The sequence below is a fragment of the Ambystoma mexicanum genome, chromosome 10, assembly GCF_040938575.1.
Source record: "Ambystoma mexicanum isolate Mex_15411 chromosome 10, UKY_AmexF1_1, whole genome shotgun sequence".
Lineage (NCBI taxonomy): Eukaryota > Metazoa > Chordata > Amphibia > Caudata > Ambystomatidae > Ambystoma > Ambystoma mexicanum.
This window is the reverse complement of record NC_090932.1, coordinates 471,323,327-471,342,014: the sequence shown is the minus strand read 5'-3', so window position 1 is coordinate 471,342,014 and position 18,688 is coordinate 471,323,327. Positions and strand designations below refer to the sequence as shown.

The 18,688-nt window shown below is 45.4% G+C and overlaps 1 protein-coding gene across 3 annotated transcripts in view; it reads left to right on the top strand.

The window, feature by feature from the left end:
• The window catches only part of DZIP1L (DAZ interacting zinc finger protein 1 like), a 366,901-nt gene that overhangs the window by 72,569 nt on the left and 275,644 nt on the right, over nt 1-18,688 (top strand). For all 3 annotated transcript variants that reach the window (XM_069618039.1, XM_069618038.1, XM_069618037.1), the window contains exon 7: nt 9,228-9,290. In XM_069618039.1, the coding sequence (XP_069474140.1) occupies nt 9,228-9,290 (63 nt within the window). The remainder of the gene's footprint in view (nt 1-9,227; nt 9,291-18,688) is intronic.

Sequence of the window (18,688 nt, the reverse complement as noted above, 5' to 3'; positions counted from 1 at the left end):
TCTTACTCTTCGGTTTCAGCTCTAGTGGTCGACTTGTCAGCAGCATCCAGGTTCAGAGTTTTTATCAGGAACTCCAGCACAACCTCTACATTTTACAGCGAGGGCCAATCTGGTTGACCAATCAGGCGAGCCATCCCCCGACTGGGAGTTGGTACCTTTCTGGCAAGGCGAAAGTCAAAGGGTTGCAGAACTTTGGACTCCTCCCTCACTTCCTGCATTCTCAGACACTTTGAGCCCGGGCGGGGAATTCCTGACAAAGACAAACCTCCACTGAGGTTGTTCCCACTTAAAAAGACAGGGGAACACTTCAGAAATAGAAAGCACACAATAAATGGTGAAAAAAGGAGCCCACCATTTTAGAAAAATCGTGTCCCTCCTATGTATTACCGAGGCTGAACTAACGGCCTGCGTGTTATAAAGACTTAAAAGTCATTAAAGTAGTTACACTGCCACCAGCCATTCAAGGAAACTTCCAATTGTAACAAAATGTTACCAGGTAAGTAAGAAATGGGATACATTGTTTCCCCCCAGCACTCCACATAAGGTGGGGTGTGCCTGCTCATGTAATAAAAAATGAAAAGGGGATGAAAATCTCTCTTTACTACTTGGGAACAGTAGTTCACCAAGTATATGAAAGAGAAATTAACAGGGGAGCCAAAAGGGGCAACCCACCCTAAGCCCAAAAGTTGTAGGAAGCTATCACTTCAAGCATACACTATGGCGAGACATAAACACATGATCCATAAAAAGAGTAAAGGACTAGGTGAGGGGGCAACAAGATTCCCACTCACCTAGGCACAAGGTCAAATAGTTACCAAGTCCAAACAAAACGTTCTGGGGTTGATACAGGTCAGGAAGATGTATCACTAATCTGAAAATCATACCTAACACTGCCTCAGATGTATGGTTTTATGAAGCCCTTAGTTGAACTTTAGAAAAACTGTCCTAACACTACCTCACACTAGAAGCACAAGTAATGGTGAGGTAAATGACGTAACCTGGGAAATTAGGATCCAGCGGATCAAAGGATAAAAGAAAGGGTGCCCAGCAACAGAATATGATCCCACAAGGAAGACAATGGTGAGTCAACCCAAGATGATCATGAAGAGCCGATGAGGTTGAGTGTTGGAGTCTCAACACACTCGATGGAGCATCACCCAAGACGAGATGATCAATTGTCTGGGGAGGATACCTAAGGGGCAACGTGCTCGCCTTGGAAGCAAGACAACACTGAGCAACACAGCTTCGATCCCCGGGCCCGCGCTTAGAAACCTCTGGATATTAAGAGTGTTATAAATAACCTATCCTATCATTTCATATCAATGCAGTAAAATGGGAAGAAGGCAGCAGAATGGCCAGGAGACAGTCCACATGTGAACGGCCTACCCAGCACACAGGAGCAGTTGGCAGGAGGAGACAGGACACCCAGAATGGACATCCAGAAGCAGAAAACCCAATCCAGAGATCAGCCCAGGGTTCGGCATTCAGCCTGTGTAGTAAAATCTGGTCCTTAAATGCAGGAAATTCTGCAGCAGGTAGGTAAACCTGCTTTTTCAAAACGTTCACTTGGAAGAGAGTGCTTATGTGTAGGGGTTCTCCTTAAATTCTACTACTTGCAGAGGCTGGCCTAAGCTAGCCCACTAATCACAATAGGGGGCAGGGGACAAAGGGTCAGGAGGGCAAACCATCTGCTTGGCCCCTGGATCTGCCTCACAACCCAGAACCACCCCCACGAAATGTGATGTGGCCAGCCCAGTGCCAGAGACTGGTTAAAACCAATCAGAACCAATATAGGGGCTACCATACTTGGCTCACAATGAACCTGCTTGTGCAGAATGGCCCTTCTATGCCACATTGTGGTTCCACTGAATGGAGAAAGCCCCTAAAGCAAAATGTCAGGGAGCAAGACTTAAAAACAAAAGGTTTTTACCCCATTGCTACCCAAAATTACATTGGTTTAACAATGCATTACAATTGCTTGCACCGCTAGTGAAGCCAAAACTAATTAACAGCTGCCAGCAGCCTACTTCCTATAACCGATGTAGTGTGATATAACACACATGGAATGCTTAAAAAGCACCCCTGGGATTGGGAGAATTAGGGGTGACCAAGGGACATATACTCAAAATGAGCCAACATGCGTTGCTATGGCAGGGGGACATCAGTAGCCATCCTACTGGCTGCCAAAAAGGTCAGTGATCCTAAAATACAAATGGGGAAAAAGCAAAAGATAAAATGGACACTAACAAATGACCTTAGTATTCCCAAAATGGAAATTCTGTCTTAACACCCCCATCGCCCTCAAGGGTTCAGCGGAGGATTAACTCTCAATCAAGAAAATTATATCTCTAGAACTCTTGATCTCCTGGCTCATATTACCATCGAGAAAAGGAAACCACCTGTGAACTATATTGATCCAGAAACAACAGGCTGCCCGAATTCCAATGTACTCGAGTTGTCCACCACTGCACTCTGTTTTTCCAGAAGCTCACTGTTGCAACATCCAATTGTTATGAGCCATTTCTGTATACATAGAGTGAGCATCAACATATTAAAACCATATAACAACCAAACACAGGGTTCTGAAAATTAAAATTGTCAATCCATATATAATATATATAAATGAATCTCTGCATGACACTTTGTCAATGTTTGACCTGCGCCCTTTTATAAAGGTTGCAATTATATTCTCAATTCCTGGCACACAATGAATAAACCAACAATGCAACGCTTACATGTTTAAAAATACAAACACTCTAATTCAGCCTTTACATGTTTCCCAAACACCCAGGTGTATACATTAATATAATGCATTTCAAAACTGTGCCCATAGGTGCGCCACGGACAATAAGACTGCACAGATGCATTTATAAAATGCAATCTACAACCATATACAATCAGTGTTTTATAATGTTAGTATTTACACCTGAGTCAAAATATAACATCCTGAATCTTGGAAAACTTAAAAATGTCAGCCGCCCTTGTGATCTGTGACAACTTAACAAAACCGACATTCTTTTATAAAAGCTGCAATTGTATTTTAAAATCATGACACACAGTTAAGAAAACAACACACTATCGCCCGCACAACCAACACAGGCAGCAGAATCATCACTGCTGCAACGGCCCTATTTATAAAATGGTGTTGCAGCAGCTGCATTGGTTTTGGTGTCTGTGATGGTTGTGTGTTTCTGTGGTTCTACGGTCTGTGATAATCAACTGTGATCTCCAACATATTGGAGAGATCTTGCTGTGAATATATTTGGTATAAACGCTACTTCACAATACATTTCTGCATCACTATATAAAAGTGATGCCTATTCCATTGGTCAATGTATTTTTTCTTGTAAACGTTTGCATACAGGTTCAGGCCCAAGTGTGTATGCATAATTTTCATTTTGTCACTGTGGTTACTTTAAACAAGGCTCACCACACCTATTCGCTTTGTCAAGGATCCACAATTAGAAACCACACCACACAGTCGCTGAGGGAGTCGCAGTCCTTGCAGTCCCTGCAAGTCCCAGCGAGCAGCGAAGGGAAGGGAGGTAGGATGGAAACCTCCCCATTGCTCAATCTGACGAACCTTTGGTCGGGGGAGGGGGAAGGGGGGAAAAGACTTCTAAGAAGCTCAAAATCCAGCATTATCTCGAAAAAGGCGCCCAAACCCCCGCCACACCCGACAAGGTCCCACTCACTCCAATCCTCACCCGGACCGCCCGAGCAGCGGGCGGCAAACCTCACAGATCCGAGTCCAACTTCGGATCAGCGACATGAATGGGAGATTACCTCTCTTCTCCCCGAGCCGCCTCCGATTGAGCTTTCCTCCCCGCCTAGCTGCCAAAGACTTCGAACCACTTCCGATCCCCTGGGGTCAGAACGCAGCCAAACACCAGTAAACACAACACCGACTTGCAGCAAGCGCCTTTCAGAGTCGGGGAGGATCACGACAGCTCCGCTCGCTCAGTTGCATCTCATGAAGACGCCAACCAAGCCTGGGGACGCAACCTCGAAACTTCGGCTCGAACCTGCATCTCCAGGCGCGAACGGCTCCCGTGGTCCGCTGCCAGCACCGAGTCGAAGGGGGACGCTGACAGCGGATGACCTGGAGTGCGGCCTTCCGAGCGCAGGGCTGTGTGTCCCCTGCGTTGGATGCGCCCCGGGGGCTCCGCTCGCGGCCCCCCCGGGGGCGTTCACGGAGAATCCTACCTGTACCTTGAGGGCCTCGGGGCCGTCGCCTTTGTTCGCGGAACCGGTGGAGTTCGTGGCATCGGCGGGGGAGGAGTGCCCAGCTCACGGATCGATCGAAGCAAGAGTAGAAACAGCTCTCGTAATCACAGTGCTGATCCACGCCTCTCCTGAAAGAGCTCCACCTACGGCAAATCCAGGCACTGCGGCTTCAGCCTTCAATTCAACCGGCCCACTGGGCACTAATGGCGAGAGAGTCCTGACAACGGAAGGGGATTGGGTAGAGATTGAGGAGGTGAACAGCATTCCCTCCCCCACGCCACCCCACATGCGAGGCCACTCGACTTTCAAGCAGAAACCCAATCTCACCCGAACATCAACAAAAAAAAAATAAGCAAAAAAACACAACATCAAAAAACAATGAAACCACCACAAGTCTATTAACCCACAAATCCACACTGAACTCCGCGCAACAACAACTACAAAAAAAAAAAAACGAACACCAAAGCTAGGCAGAGTGGACCCGTGAAGACAGCACACGGCAAAAATCAGCTGGGCATGACGGTGAAAGACTTCTTTAACCGCCTGGGTAAAAGAAAACTTGCCATCGACGCAGAAATCTCAGACGCAGACATTGTCGAAGCAATCACTGACCCAGCTCCTTCCTCTAAAATGAGGAAAACAGAGGGAAGCACGGGCCTCCGGCAGCCCCCACAGATAGAAACCCAGCCGCTTGGCCCAAACAGCGAGAACCGGCCAACCCAGGCTACACCTCCACTCAGCGCAACAGAGGACGCATCAATGGGATGTAGCGAACGGGGCGGCTCAGACCCCCAGCATTTCAGTGAAACCATCTCAACACCCGCGATTGAGAACCCTGACTCTGCAACACCGAGCACACTGAGGAACGCCCCGCCCTCAAGTACTCAGTCCGAGAAGATAGACTCGTCAGTGCTCCCCCCCCCAACTCAAGTACTCAGGGTGTTAAGAACGATCGACCCCCTTTCCAGCACCAAACACCACAGCCCCCAGGCACCCGGGAACGGCTGGCCCCCGGACTCATATTCTGCTGTTTGTCAAGACTTTGAGCCCTCTCCAAACTGCCTTTAGATAGGGTTTCGTTTTGGACTTTAAAAAAACTTGCTGTGCAAAGAAACTGCCTCTAGAACCTGCTAGTATAACACTAACCAACTATTTTCCTTCCCAAAAGTCACTATTTTATATGTGTAGGGAAAAAGAGGGGAAGGGATGGGCTCTAGATGTGAAGGCTCCTGTGCTGGGCTCTGTATTTAGTTTGGTGGTCTCGAAATTTCTGTGCAAGGTCACAGGTGGGAAGAGGTGAACCCATACCTCTTGTTTGGGAATACTGGAAAATCCTGGTTACCTTCTGAATTAAATTTTATGGTGAATCTCGTGAATATAAAGATTCTCACGCTGGAAGCAGTGTTTTCAAAAAGTGATTCTTTATTCAAAGTAGTTTTAGATACATGGTCTAAAGGGTGGTTAGCAGTGACTTTTTCCATTTTTTTGGGGCATTTCATTTTAGCCTTACCATGTTTACCACGTTTGGCTACTAACTGATATGATATGATATGATATTTTATTTCTATCCCGCTCGTACACAAGTGTTTCAGAGCGCGACAAGGCAAGGGAGGGGAACAGGGGAAAACAAAACAGCGATCTTACTAGGCCCAGTGACATTGAGAACACGCAAGTGCATGGGAGAGGGGGAGGGGAAAAGTGCATGGAAGGGGGAGAAGTGGAAAGTGCAAAGCAGAGGAGAAACAGATAAATACCAATAAATATATAATAAAGGCAACAAACAGTTTAAGTGCAGCCAGCAATTTGAAAGTGCTAGGTTTAAGGCAGCAGACAGGGTAGGTCTGCTAAGTGCAGGAAGAAAAAGTGGGGGCTGTATGGGTACAGATACAGACCCCAGTGCAAGGGGTGGCCCGGAGGCAGTGCAGGAGGGTGGCAGGGTGAGCAGGTACCTGGGCCTGGAGGACACGGGGTGGCCAGCTGCACGGTGCCAAGAGAGAACAGATCAGCAGGGGAGAAGGGGAGCGAAGGCAGAAGAAAAGAGGAAGGTCTTGAGGTGCTTCCGGAACTGGAGATGGTTCTCCTCAAGTTTTAGAGTGGCAGGGAGGCTGTTCCAGAGGGAGGCCCCAGCTGAAGACAGAGATCTACCCCATCTCGTCGCTTTGAAAAACTACTGACCCTGAGGGAGTTGGAGGTAGAGGAGGGAAGAGCTCGAGAGGGGAGGTATTTGCAGAGGGATAGCTGAAGGTATTTTGAACCCAGGCCCCAGAAAGCCTTGTGGACAATGGAGAAGGTTTTGAATTTAATCCTTGCATCCACCGGGAGCCAATGGAGAGATTTCAGGGCTGGAGAGATACGATCCCAGGGCTTGAGGCCAAGGACAAGTCTCACAGTCCTGTTCTGGATTAGTTGCGGAGAGTAGAGGCAGGTAGATTTAGAAAGAGGCTGTTACAATAGTCTAAGCGTGACAGAACCAGAGCTTGGGATACCATGAGCTTCTGGGGGAAGGAGAGGAAAGGCAGAGTACCTCTGAGGAGGTGCAGTCGGAAATTTGACTTTTTAACGACCTCAGAGATGTGGGCGGAGAAGGAAAGGGTGGAGTCAAAGATGACCCCGAGGTTCTTAGCCTCGCAGGTGGGGTAGGAGGAGGGCCAAGGGAGGCCGGCCAGAGAGTGAGGGGAAAGGATGGTGAAGGTGTGCCGATGAGGAGGATCTCCGTCTTGCTGTGGCTAGTGGTCAAACATGGCCATGCCACAAGGGTTTTCACTTGTCCTTTGGCCATCTTGCCTTTCTTTTCCTTCTTCCTGGATTGTGAGTCCAGGAAAATCCTTATATGGACTTGCAGGGCCCAGGAAAGCAGAGGCTTTTGGTGTGCTACTGGAGGACTATGTGTGTTTGCTGCCAGGATGTGGGCTGGAACTGTGTGGTCCTAATCGACAAACTGGTGCCAGTGTGTGTGAATAGTTTGCATGAGTTTTTCTGCCAGTGGTCCTAATTGGACCACTGCTGGGGTGTGTGTGTGGGGCAGATCTGTCATTGTCTAGTGGGATCTGCTGCTCTTACCTGGCTTTTAGGATAAGAAGAGGACCCCTGGACCCACTCTGGGGAGATCCTGGAAGGCTTGCGAGGATACATTGGACCCGTCAGAAGAAGGCTTGGCAACCAACTTCTGCTGCTGCCCCTGTACATCCCTCTCCTGTGGAAGATCCCCAGCAGTCCTTCGGAGGAGCTGTGACCTTGGAGTGGAGGGAACATCCATTCTCGATGTCAGATTGGAGTCCTGCAAAGAAGAGCCTTTGGAAGTACCCCGGGACGTCGCCATTCCGAGTTGAGACCTGGAAACTTGGGAGATCCTTGGCTTGTGCCACAAGACTTCTCTCTGTGAAATTTTGTGGTCCTAGCATCAAAGAACCCGAGATAGGAGGCAAAGTCTGACCACGTTAAGCGAGTCCCTTTCTGTCACCGTGCATTGGTGGCCGTCGCCTGAAACTGTTTACTTGCGTCCATTCCTATCCTGAGAGGAGCCCTGCATCGAGTTTTGCTGCATTCTTGCATTGAGAGTCCTTGCACCAGCATCAGGCACCGATCAGAGATCTGCTCAATCCTGCAACACCTGGGGATCAAGGGCTGAGTCTGATGACGGGTAAAGCAACCCTTGACCTTCTTGGACTGACCTGCCAAGTCTCACGAAGTATCGGAGTACGGGGGATGGGTTATAGCGCTACTTACCTGCCCCCTAACTCCCCTTTAAAAGTTTGATAACTTTTATTAAACTTTTAACACTTTAGCTTTGCATTGTTTGTTCACACAAGCACTCCGAAAGTTGGGAACATGTTTATTAGTTAGATTAACTTGTCCCCTGACCCTTGGAACCTTTCACTGGGCCCAAAGACCCTACCTTCATTTTTTCCAGCTTTAAAGAACTGTATGAAAGCTTGCTGAACATTTGGGCACAAGGACCCAGACATCTTAGGGATGGACATCTGAAGTTAGGATTTATTACATGTGGGCTAGTAGTGCAAATACTAATCTCTACCTTTCTTTTCAGGGGTTTGAGATGTATTTTGCCCTACACCTGTAGTTGTATATATGTATCTAATGTTTAGCGTTGTGTGATATTATTACCGGACTGTAGTCATTTTTCACTGTTATATTGGCAGTCCCTGTATGTTGTCAACCTCTGCCTGCATGGCTTGGACATCCCGCCATGCAGTAGCAGTTACTGGCACTGATGCATCATCTACTGTTAGGTGCGACCCAAGCTTAGGCCCACCTTAGCTGGTCTGCTTTCTAATTGAGTAGATGCTCAGATTGGCAGAGGCAGATGTTGGTACCAGAGGCAGCCCAGGATATTCCATGGGGCATGGGCAATATCATTTCACTAATTTTTGGGTTGCAGGGAAACACATCTGGATCACCCCTCTGCTTCTAAGTGCCTCGCATCCTGGTTTAGTTCCTGATGGGTAGATGCTCTTATGTATGTTGCTATTGCTGACCCAGTTAGCCATGGCAGCTTAATGGAACAACCAGCTGTCATGTCCAGTATATTAAAAAGTGACATGACTGCAATCTTTTCCCCTTGTCTGCATCGTGAGACTAGTCAAGTCAGAAACGTGCAAATACATTGGATTCATATAAGCTAGAAATAGAAATGGGGGTCTACTTTAACTCATTAGAAGTGGCTGTACCTCAGGGTGGGTAACTTTCTCATTCTTTCTGCAGTTATGGTGTCTTTCCTTGTCATGCAATTTGGTAAGGGTAACGCATTTCCCTCATAAAAAATCCAACCTGTTTATGGTGAAATGGCGTGTAACATTTTTTACTCCACAGTAATTTATCACATTATCAGAGGTGTCAGCTTTAAGTTTAGGTTATTATTCAGGAAAAACAACTGCTATAAATGAAGTTCATTAGCAAAGAATCCAATGTGCTACCTTTTAATTGTTGCCGTAGAGCCCTTGTGCCTGTATTGATAACACAACATATGTTTATTCCCTTGACAGAGGTTGAAATGGAAGCAGGAGCGAAAAGATTTGAGAAGCCTCCAACAACAGGAGAAGGAAGAGGTAAGTCTTAAGAGCACATCTCTTTTATCTTAAGGTCTTTACAACGCTTATGCCCTGTAAACATTTATTTGGGTCAGAAATATTTCATTTCCTGTGGCAACAGGAATTAGTCAGGGGGCAAACCATTGTGAAAACCATCTCTCTGTTGGTTTATTCTTTGCATACTCAAGCATTGTCAATTTTGTGGACCCATAGATGATGGAACTTCCAGACTGGGCACTTCAGTGGTTAAAGTGTAACAGAATTTCAAAACTTAAGTGTGTGGCCTCCTTGACCCGTCTTCAGCGAGCAATGCTCATAGCCCAGTTTTTGATGTAACACAGACTATCAGGCTATCTGTGCTACATACAAAAAGGCAGTACAGGGCGGATTCCTGGTGCGCATCCAAAAGCGGGGCACCTGGAGGAGTCATTTTACTTCCATTCTTAACTCGACCGGTTGTCAACTGTCGAGATTACACAGGATGCCAATGCATGATGAAAATGTACTTTGATACAATAAACACTGCTTGTCGGGCACAATTGGGTTGTGTGACAAGATTAGTAATTGATGTGTTTTGTAGGGCTAGCATTCAAAAAATGTTGATTTATTTGGTTCACCCTCTCCCTATCCATTTGTCACAGTCTATTTCAATGTTTGCGTTATTCATCCGGAACAAGGAACAATTTGAACACAACAAAACAGTTGTTGAAAAAAGAGCAACTATCAAGAATTCAGTTACTCCTGTCATGTAGGACAACTGAGATCAAAGAGGATGGCAGGGCCATATATTCTCAATTCTATGTTTTATTTAGAGTCTTTGTATGGATAGGAGCCAAATTAAATGCAAAACTGGAATCCCCCATGAGAAATAATAACAATCAGGAGGTCCTTACCACACAAATGTCTCTCTCACTTTGGATGCTGGTAGTTGGGCCGTGACTGCCTTGCAGCTACTGTCCAAATACTGAGAGCTCAGTGGAGTCTGAGTTATCTCCCCTTCTCTGCCATTACTGGTTTTCAGTGTTCCTGAACCCTTGTCAGTTGTCCCAGCTAGTAATACGTATTCTGGGGCCCTGACCCCTATGGCTAAGCAATTCCTTCAAGTTCCTCAATAGGTCCTAAGATTCTTCCCTGAAGCTGTAAGGGTTAGCCTTTAGAGCGGCAGAAGGATCTATCTCAGTGACTTCCCATGGGTTGTCTGTACGACCATGCAACCTCCTCTCTGAACTACCACTAGGATCATTGACCCAGATAGAGCCATCTCCCACCAGATGTGGCTGCCTAGTAACTCACATGACCCTTATGGAACCTTCCTGCTCTGGCTGATTGAACTGTTTCCACATATTTACCTCATGAAGCAGTCGGCGTAACTTGGGAACTATTATTCTCCCATTCCTATCTCTAAACCCAACCGGGTTAAACTTATCTGATCGAGCTCAGCATAGAGGAAGACCCATGGTCGAAACACGTGCCAGCTGTTTTTCATCATATTAAAATAACACAGATTTTCATCAGCAATCAGCACTGTTGTTGTTATGTGTTTCATGTATAGTTATATTTAAAGACACAGGGGCTCAGTGTCTTATTACATAACCAACTGCAGCAGATTGGGTTACTAATAATTAGTGGCAGTAATTTGTTATTGACAAGCGCTGGGGTTCAAGCAGCATGCCCTACACATATTGAATGCACATTTAGGATAACCTCCAGTTATACCAGGTGAGTAAGACCTAATGTTGTAATTAACTATTACAGTTGCTTTTCAGGCTAGTGAAACACAGATTAAGGAATGCAAAAACTCTTTACACTATTTTTGGATTGCACAAAGCAGACCAAGGTCAGTAAACCCACATTACATTTATTCAGAATGGCACAGAGCTGTTCAGGGTAGGTAAAACCCAAGGCAGACTTATTCTAGACAGGCTATAAAGCGAGTCGGTGGAAGCAAAACCCAGCAGGTGAACTTATACACTTCTTTTCTGAAAGAAATAGTTAGGGAAAGCCAACAGCATTTCTTTTGGGAAAGGGAGGAACCCATGCAAAGGCAAGTAAAACAAACCTACATATACTTTTATGAATGGGGGAACACATTCAAAGGAAAGTAAGAACTCTTGTTACTGCTCATATTTCAGAGGGACAGTTACCAACCCACTCTTTTACAAGTAATTTGTAATCCACTTGTTCCATTTCAGGGCATAAGGCCCAAACCTTATAATTCTTTCCCTATTCCTGAAGCATCAGTGTTCTCAGTGGCAGGAGGGGGTCACTTTTGCTCTAGTGGCCAACCGACAGGTCAGGATAGACACAGATGTAGGAAAAGTTAGATTTCCTGAGGAAGTCTCTTCAAAACATCTAAGTAGTTCACTTTAGAGTTAGTGAGGGCTCGGGCACTTCAGAGAAGTCACTTTAGAAGGATTCCAGCATTGGGCCTGATGAACTGGATGAACTGGTTGAGAGAACTCCCAATCACATGAATCACTGACAACGCGTCACAGGAATCACACAAGGCTTAAGATAAGTAATAGGCAAGAAAGCACAGTACCTCAGCACAGAAGAAATGTTTGCAGCAGGATGTCTTCGGGATCTGCAGCAAAAAACCCAGTACTTGAATTCCTTGTCGTGGTGACTGAAGAAAGGACACTGGAAGAGAATTTGCACCAAGGATCAACAGGGGAAGGTTCCAGACAAGGGTTTCTTCGCAGCTGGATGTGGCTTTATGGGTTTGCTGCCCTTTTCAGGTGCCAGGAGAAGACTGAATATCGCTGGGTGAATTTTTGTCACTTATCTGGTCAGCAGTGAGGGGACTTAAAGGACTCACATCAAGTCTCTGCCACCAAAGTTCCAGCGAGATTCAGAAATTTATAAAACAGTGCACTGCACAATGGCTTGAGGTCCCAGGGTATTGTGGTATTGCAGCCCAGCAGTGTCGCAGCATGCTATGGGATGGCTCAAAATGCAGGTCTTCTTAAGGCCAGCGGATCTCACCAGCCTCTGAGTAGGAGTCATCGTCTTCGGGACCCGGAGGTCATTTGGAAGGAAGAGTTACAGCATACTCCAGTTACACAGCAGGCTCTCGGGTTGCTGGAAATCGCTACAGCCGTCTTTTCTTCATCGTCCTCTATGGTTTCAGCTCCAGTGGTCAACTTGTCAGCAGCTTCCAGGTTCGGAGTATTTAACAGGAATTACAGCACAACTTCTACAATATCCCCCTGCATTATACAGAAAGGGGCGGTCTGGCTGTCCAATCAGGACAGCCAGCACCCCAGCGGGAGTTAGTTCCTTTCAGGCATGGTGAAAGACAAAGGGCTGCAGAGTTATAGACTTCTCCCTCGCTTCCTGCCTCCTCAGACAATCTGGAGCCTGAGTGGGGAATCCAAAGGATTGCAGGCGAAGACAAAACTTCCAATGAGGTCATTCCCACCTAGAATGGTTTGGGAAGGCCTCAGAAACAGCAACCACACAAGAAATGGCGAAAAAAGGATGCCACGCTTTTAGCAAAATGGTAGCCCTTCTGTGCATTACTAAGGCGGAATTAACAGCCCACGTGTAATGAAGACTAAAACGTTATAACAGTAGTTACACTGCCATAAACCATTCAAGGAAACTTGCAATTGTAACAAAATGTTACCAGGTATGTAAGATAGGGGATACATTGTATCCCCCCAGCACTCCACATAAGGTGGGGTGTGCTGGCTCACCATATAAAATGTAAAGGGTGATGGAAATCCCTCTTTACTACTTGGGAACTCTAGTTCACCAAGTACATGAAAGAGAAATTAACAGGGGACCCCATAGGGGCAACCCAGCCTAAGCCAAAAGTTGTAGGAAACTATAACTTTAACCATTCAACTATGGAGAGGCATAAAAAGGTCACCCATAAAAAAAGTAAAAAGACTTGGTGAGAGGGGAAAAAGATTCCCCTTCACCTAGGGACAAGGTAATATAGTTACCTGGTCAAAGCAAAACGTTCTAGGTTGACACAGGCCAGGAAGATTGTTGGGAAGATTTATCATTTTTATGCTCCATCCCCTCTCCTAGTGAGACCCCTCAGCACTTTTTTCTGGACTTCTGGAACTTTTTCATTCAACCCTGAGTGAGTGGAGCCTTTTTCCCCTCATTCATTCTTGTGGGCTCTGTCTTTTGGTACTCTATTCTTTGTATCCTACCTGTACTATTGAGTCTGTCTGCTCCATAACTCCTAAGGCATCTGTTTCTTTACCACTGCAGCACACAGCTCCTTATGGGCAGTGTTTCTGGGGACGCTTCGGGTCCTCCTTTAAGACTCCTTTTCTATATCCTCAAGGAACTACAGTTCTTAAGGATAGAGAGATACTTAGTATCTCTCCTAAAACCTTATACTCTGAGAGATTGATTGGCACACCCCACCTTCAGTGGAGTGGCAAAGGAATACCTAGTATCCCCTTTCTTTCTACTCCTGTGACTTTCTAGTCACATAGGCAATCACCTATTTATGGCTGGTGGCAGTGGATGTTTTCTGCCAACTATTGTGTATTTTTTATACCACAGGCTATATCCATAGTCTCGGTAGTGCACAATAGGAAGACCCAAGTACCAACTGGGGCCTCCCTTCTTTTTTTCGCCATTACTAGCATGGTTGTTCTTTGTTATCCCTTTTTCTACCATTCTGGAAGGGGGAGGTCAGTATGTGTGTTTCTTTTCTTTGGCTGGAACACTTGGGTATCCCCGCCTATACTCCAGAGTGTCTGGGCAGGCAAGAAGTGGGGGAGGAGCTTTTCACCCCCCTGTCCTTTGTCTGCCAGAGTGCTTGAATAGGTACAGCTCCAACAGGGGGTCTGGCTGCCTCGAATGGACAGCCAAACACCCCTTTCTGTAAAATGCTGAGAGGGCTTGCAGAGGAGTGTGTGCTGGAACTGTATAAAAGGTGAGGCTTCTGGAGTGAAAAATAAGTCAACCACTGGAAGCTGAAGAAACTGAAGAAGACAAACCAATATGCCTGCAGACTCTTTGCAACACTGTGAAGCGACCACTGCTTTCCTGATCCTGTTTTCTGTGTGACAGTGGAGCTCAGAAAGAAGAGGACAACTCCTTCCCTTTGGCTGGTGAGAACAGCCAATCCCAAGACATACTTTGAGACAAGCCATCTCCCAACGTCCTGGGAGTTTCCAGAGCTGCAGAACCCAATACCAGGAGACCTGCTGCCCATTTTGAGTGCATCATCATGGAAAGGCCAAATCTGTCCAAATCTTTGATGAACCCGTAAGGACACTCCAGAGATCTGATCCAACTCACCCAGACCGCCTCACCAGAGTGTGGGTCTGCAGAAAACAAAGAAGATTGACCAGGCGATCTGTGTCCATTGTTGGTGCAAAAGAAAAGGCTCCAAAACCACAGAGTGAAACAAGAAGTTGCTGAAAGTCGTGCCACAGGTCATTCCTTGAGACTGCTGCTGAGAGATCCCGTCCATTGTCCTGCCTTCAGTCACCAGACCAAGGAATCCAGAGGTTGGGTCCAGAGCTGCAACATCACTGAGTATCCAACATGAACATTTTCTTCTAACCTAAGGTACTGTGGTGAAAATGGTATTGCTTACCTGATTCCAAGAAGTCACTCAAGAGCATTGGAGAGCATGTAGAGGTGTCTAGGGTAACGCCCTCTTACCTCGGCCCCAAGCCACTGCTTGTGTCCCCTTCTCGAGTCTGTTTTAAGGTCACCTTTGTTAATTGTTAACTTGCTGCTTTGATAACTGTAGACACTGGAAGAAATCCACAGGAACTCTTCGTAATGCACTGCTTGTCAAGACTTCAAGTCCTCTCCAAACTGCCTTTAACTAGGGTTGTGTTTTTGGACTTAAAAGACTTACTAGGCAAAGAAACTGTCTCTAGAACCTTGAACTAAGCCCCTTCTGCACTAACTAACCATTTTCCTCCCTTTAAGTGACTTTACTGTATGTGTTTGCAGAGTAAATGTAGTAGAGTATAAACTCATTGAAAATCGCATGAGTGCGCGTAATAACCGATAATACCATAACATTGTCTTTTCCCTTTCGAAGGTTGCTACACATGTAACCATGAACAAACAAAAAAGTGAAGGTGCGCTTTGAAGTGTGTTAAGTTCTAATGTAAACGTCTGAAGTATTTAAAGTGATTCTAGTGTAAATATAATACATATATACTTTTTATATAAATATATGTGTACGTGCTTCTTTGTTGTGCCTGTTTAGTTAAGATTCAGTGTACTTACCTACAGCTCACATCTTCCTCTTAATATAAGCTTGACTGCTCTGCCACTCTACCAAGGCCCTGAGCTAGTACAGACAGATACTAAGAATTGGGGATCTGCAAACCACTGGGATCTTACTAAAGTTTTACTGCCAGTAGAACTTTAGGAAAACTCCCCTGACAAATATTTATCATTGATTTGAAAATCACACCTCACAGACATGTGTAGCATGTTATCAGTTGGGTCATTGCTGATTATGTGCTGGCAGATCATGCACATCTTGTTGATGAAGAAAGAGTTGATGGCAGTCGATTTTTCATTGGAGTGTGGTATGGGTGGGAGGATTGATGCAATGCTTGATGGCTTTGAAGGGGGCTTTGATTTTATAGTTGTCCTTGGCTATGGTACTTTGGTAGTAGTTTGCCTTGATAGTGATGAGTTGTCTGCGTTTAGCACAGAGATCCTTAAGCAGGGTGAGGTCGGATGCATTGCAGGATTTTCATAAAACCTTTTCTTGTTTTCTGATAGTTCTTTTGTTGAAGTTGAGTTCTTGAATGTGCCATGGTGCAGAAGGTTTAGGATTGAAGGTGCATTGTTTTTCTGCGGCATCGTGATTGATGTTGGTTGGGCGGTGTTGAGCCCTCGGCCCATGTGAGGTGGAGGTTGGCAAGGTTTTCCACTGGGAAGTTCTTGTATAATCTGTAGACTTGTTTGCTGGGTGTTTGATGGATGTGCTTGACTGCGGTGGTTTGACTAATGTCAAGGGGGATTGCCAGATGGTCTGACCAGTCAGGTGGGATTGGAGAGCGCCGATCCGGTTGAGAGTGGGCATGGCAGCGACAATGAGATTGAGAATATTACCCTTCCTCTAAGTTGGGTCTTTTGTGTGCTGTGTGAGGTTCAAAGTGTTGAGAAGGCAGTGGTGATCTTCCTTCGTGGACTTGGTTGCTCGGTTGCCAGGGATGTTGAATTTTCTGAAGATGTGGTTAGCATGCTTCCGAGACATAGTGGTGACCAAGTCCATCAAGTTTCCGACGAAGAAGGTGTTGGGCTTCAGTGGTCTGTAGAGGAGGTGGAATGTGACTGTGTCCAGTGGGGAGAGCAGGAAGTGGCAGGAATGTGTTTCAAAGATCCGATGGTGGCGACATCCACTTGGGTGCACACTTTCTGTCTGGCTTTCAAAAGCCCAAGGCAGGTAAGGACACACTGGCCAAAGGAAGCTTCACCAGGTAAGCTCCCCTCCCATCCGTGCACCTGCCCCAAAACCCCTCTTGGATAATTTGGCTATTTTTTGGAAAATTACTCTGCATTCAGCCCAACGTAGATTAACCACTTTTAAAGATATTTCCCCATTCAGCTACACCCAGCCTACTTTTCTCCTGTCGGACTGGCTCCCCCATTCCTATCTTTTCAATACCTGCCAAAATACACCAATAAGATTAAAGTGAGTACAACTGATTGCTATTAGTCAGTGTATTTGATTGATCTTCAGACTCAAGGGAAAATGCCACATCTCATCCACGTCTTCCTATTGTCCATTTAATATATCAATTCTAGATATGGGAGTGTCTGTCTTAATATTTGGTTTCATTTCCAAATAAACCTTTCCCCTAGCATCTGACATTACTGAATTTCAGTCTTTATGCAGACTATTTTCACAATTTCATAAACATCGGTCTTGGTCTCTCACTGTATAAATTGTATCACCATGTGTCTCATCACTCTATAATGAACCATTGCCGATTTATTATTCTAATATTTTGGTTACAAAACTTTTCTAAACACCAATAATCGTCATATATATGTGTTTAACATAAGGCCACACTTGGGTACATATATTTGTTTTCCTAATAGAATATTGGGATGCCACGATATGGCATTGCAGGCTTTTCTCCAATGTAAACAGATGTACATGCATTTTAAACCTTATTGACAGCAAAATATGCTAGTTTTCAGTTTAATTTCCCTCAGCCCATTCTCTATTTGCTGCCTCTCATCCCACCCATGATACAGAATATTTCTTCCCTTGGACCTGCTTTGAAAAGCCACTTGGACTTGTGGAATTCTTTTAACTTTGAGGCTGGCTATACTTAGTGACCCTGGGTCCACTGAAAAGAATAGATTATGTTTTGTCAGGTTTGCCATTCGTGTTCGGTCATTAATTATAATTTAACCTGTCAAGCAAATAGATTTGTATATATATTTTTATATTTATTTGAACTACAGGGATGTCCGTTTCGGACAGAAATGCACCAAATAACAGATCACTGGGCACTTCCTTGAAGGCTGTCTGTACAATAGCAGAAAGATGACAGCAAGAGGTGAGGCAGTTTATGAGGGTGTGAACAAAGTGGGACATAGACCAGTGACGAATCAAAACAAACATGTATGAGGAACAGGTGGGAGTCAGTTGGATTAACCTAAAGAGGAGTACTGTACAAATGTACACTATTGCATTCTTTTCTTACTATACAACACTGGAGAGTCGGGGAGCGGCGGGTGGGTAGGTTGGGGAGAGGGCAAGGGGAGCTCCCTCTTTGGCAAGTAAGTGAAGTTTAAGAAGTGATTTGAAAAAATCTATAGTTTGGTTGGCTTTAATTGTGATGGGCAGGGCGTTCCAATGGAGCGGGTTGAATAGGGAGAAAGAGCAGATGGAAGAGGAGGCACAGGGGACAAGAAACAGTGAGGTTCAGAGCTGAGGGGAGAAGAGTGAACTAGATGGTGAAAGGACAGAGATGCCTGCAGACTGATACCGAGGAGCAAGACCAATGATAGCTTTATAGAGTATAAGAAGGAATTTGAAAAGGAAATGGCCAGCAGGAGGTAGAGATCAATAGTCCAGAGTGAGTAGACCCTCTAAAATATAATTGTATTTTAACTGCAGCTCGATAGTATAATACTGAGAGTTGTTCAGATCAGAGATTCTTACTGCTTTACTGGTATCACTATAGATCAGTGATCAACATATTCTAGAATGTCTGATCCGATGTACATATTTATTAACTAGAAAGTCTTCACGCTCGTAGCTTCCTCGAATCGGTTTTGGAATTCTAGGAAGGGGCTTTTTGGAAGTTGTTAAGCATATGAATAGAAAGTACTGATGGTTTAGTGATGCGTACTCCTGCAGACAGCGATTTCCTAATATATAAGCAAATATAGTAGATTTATTTTGCGGTTTACCTTTTGTTTGGTTACCTTGATGTCATTTGTCATCA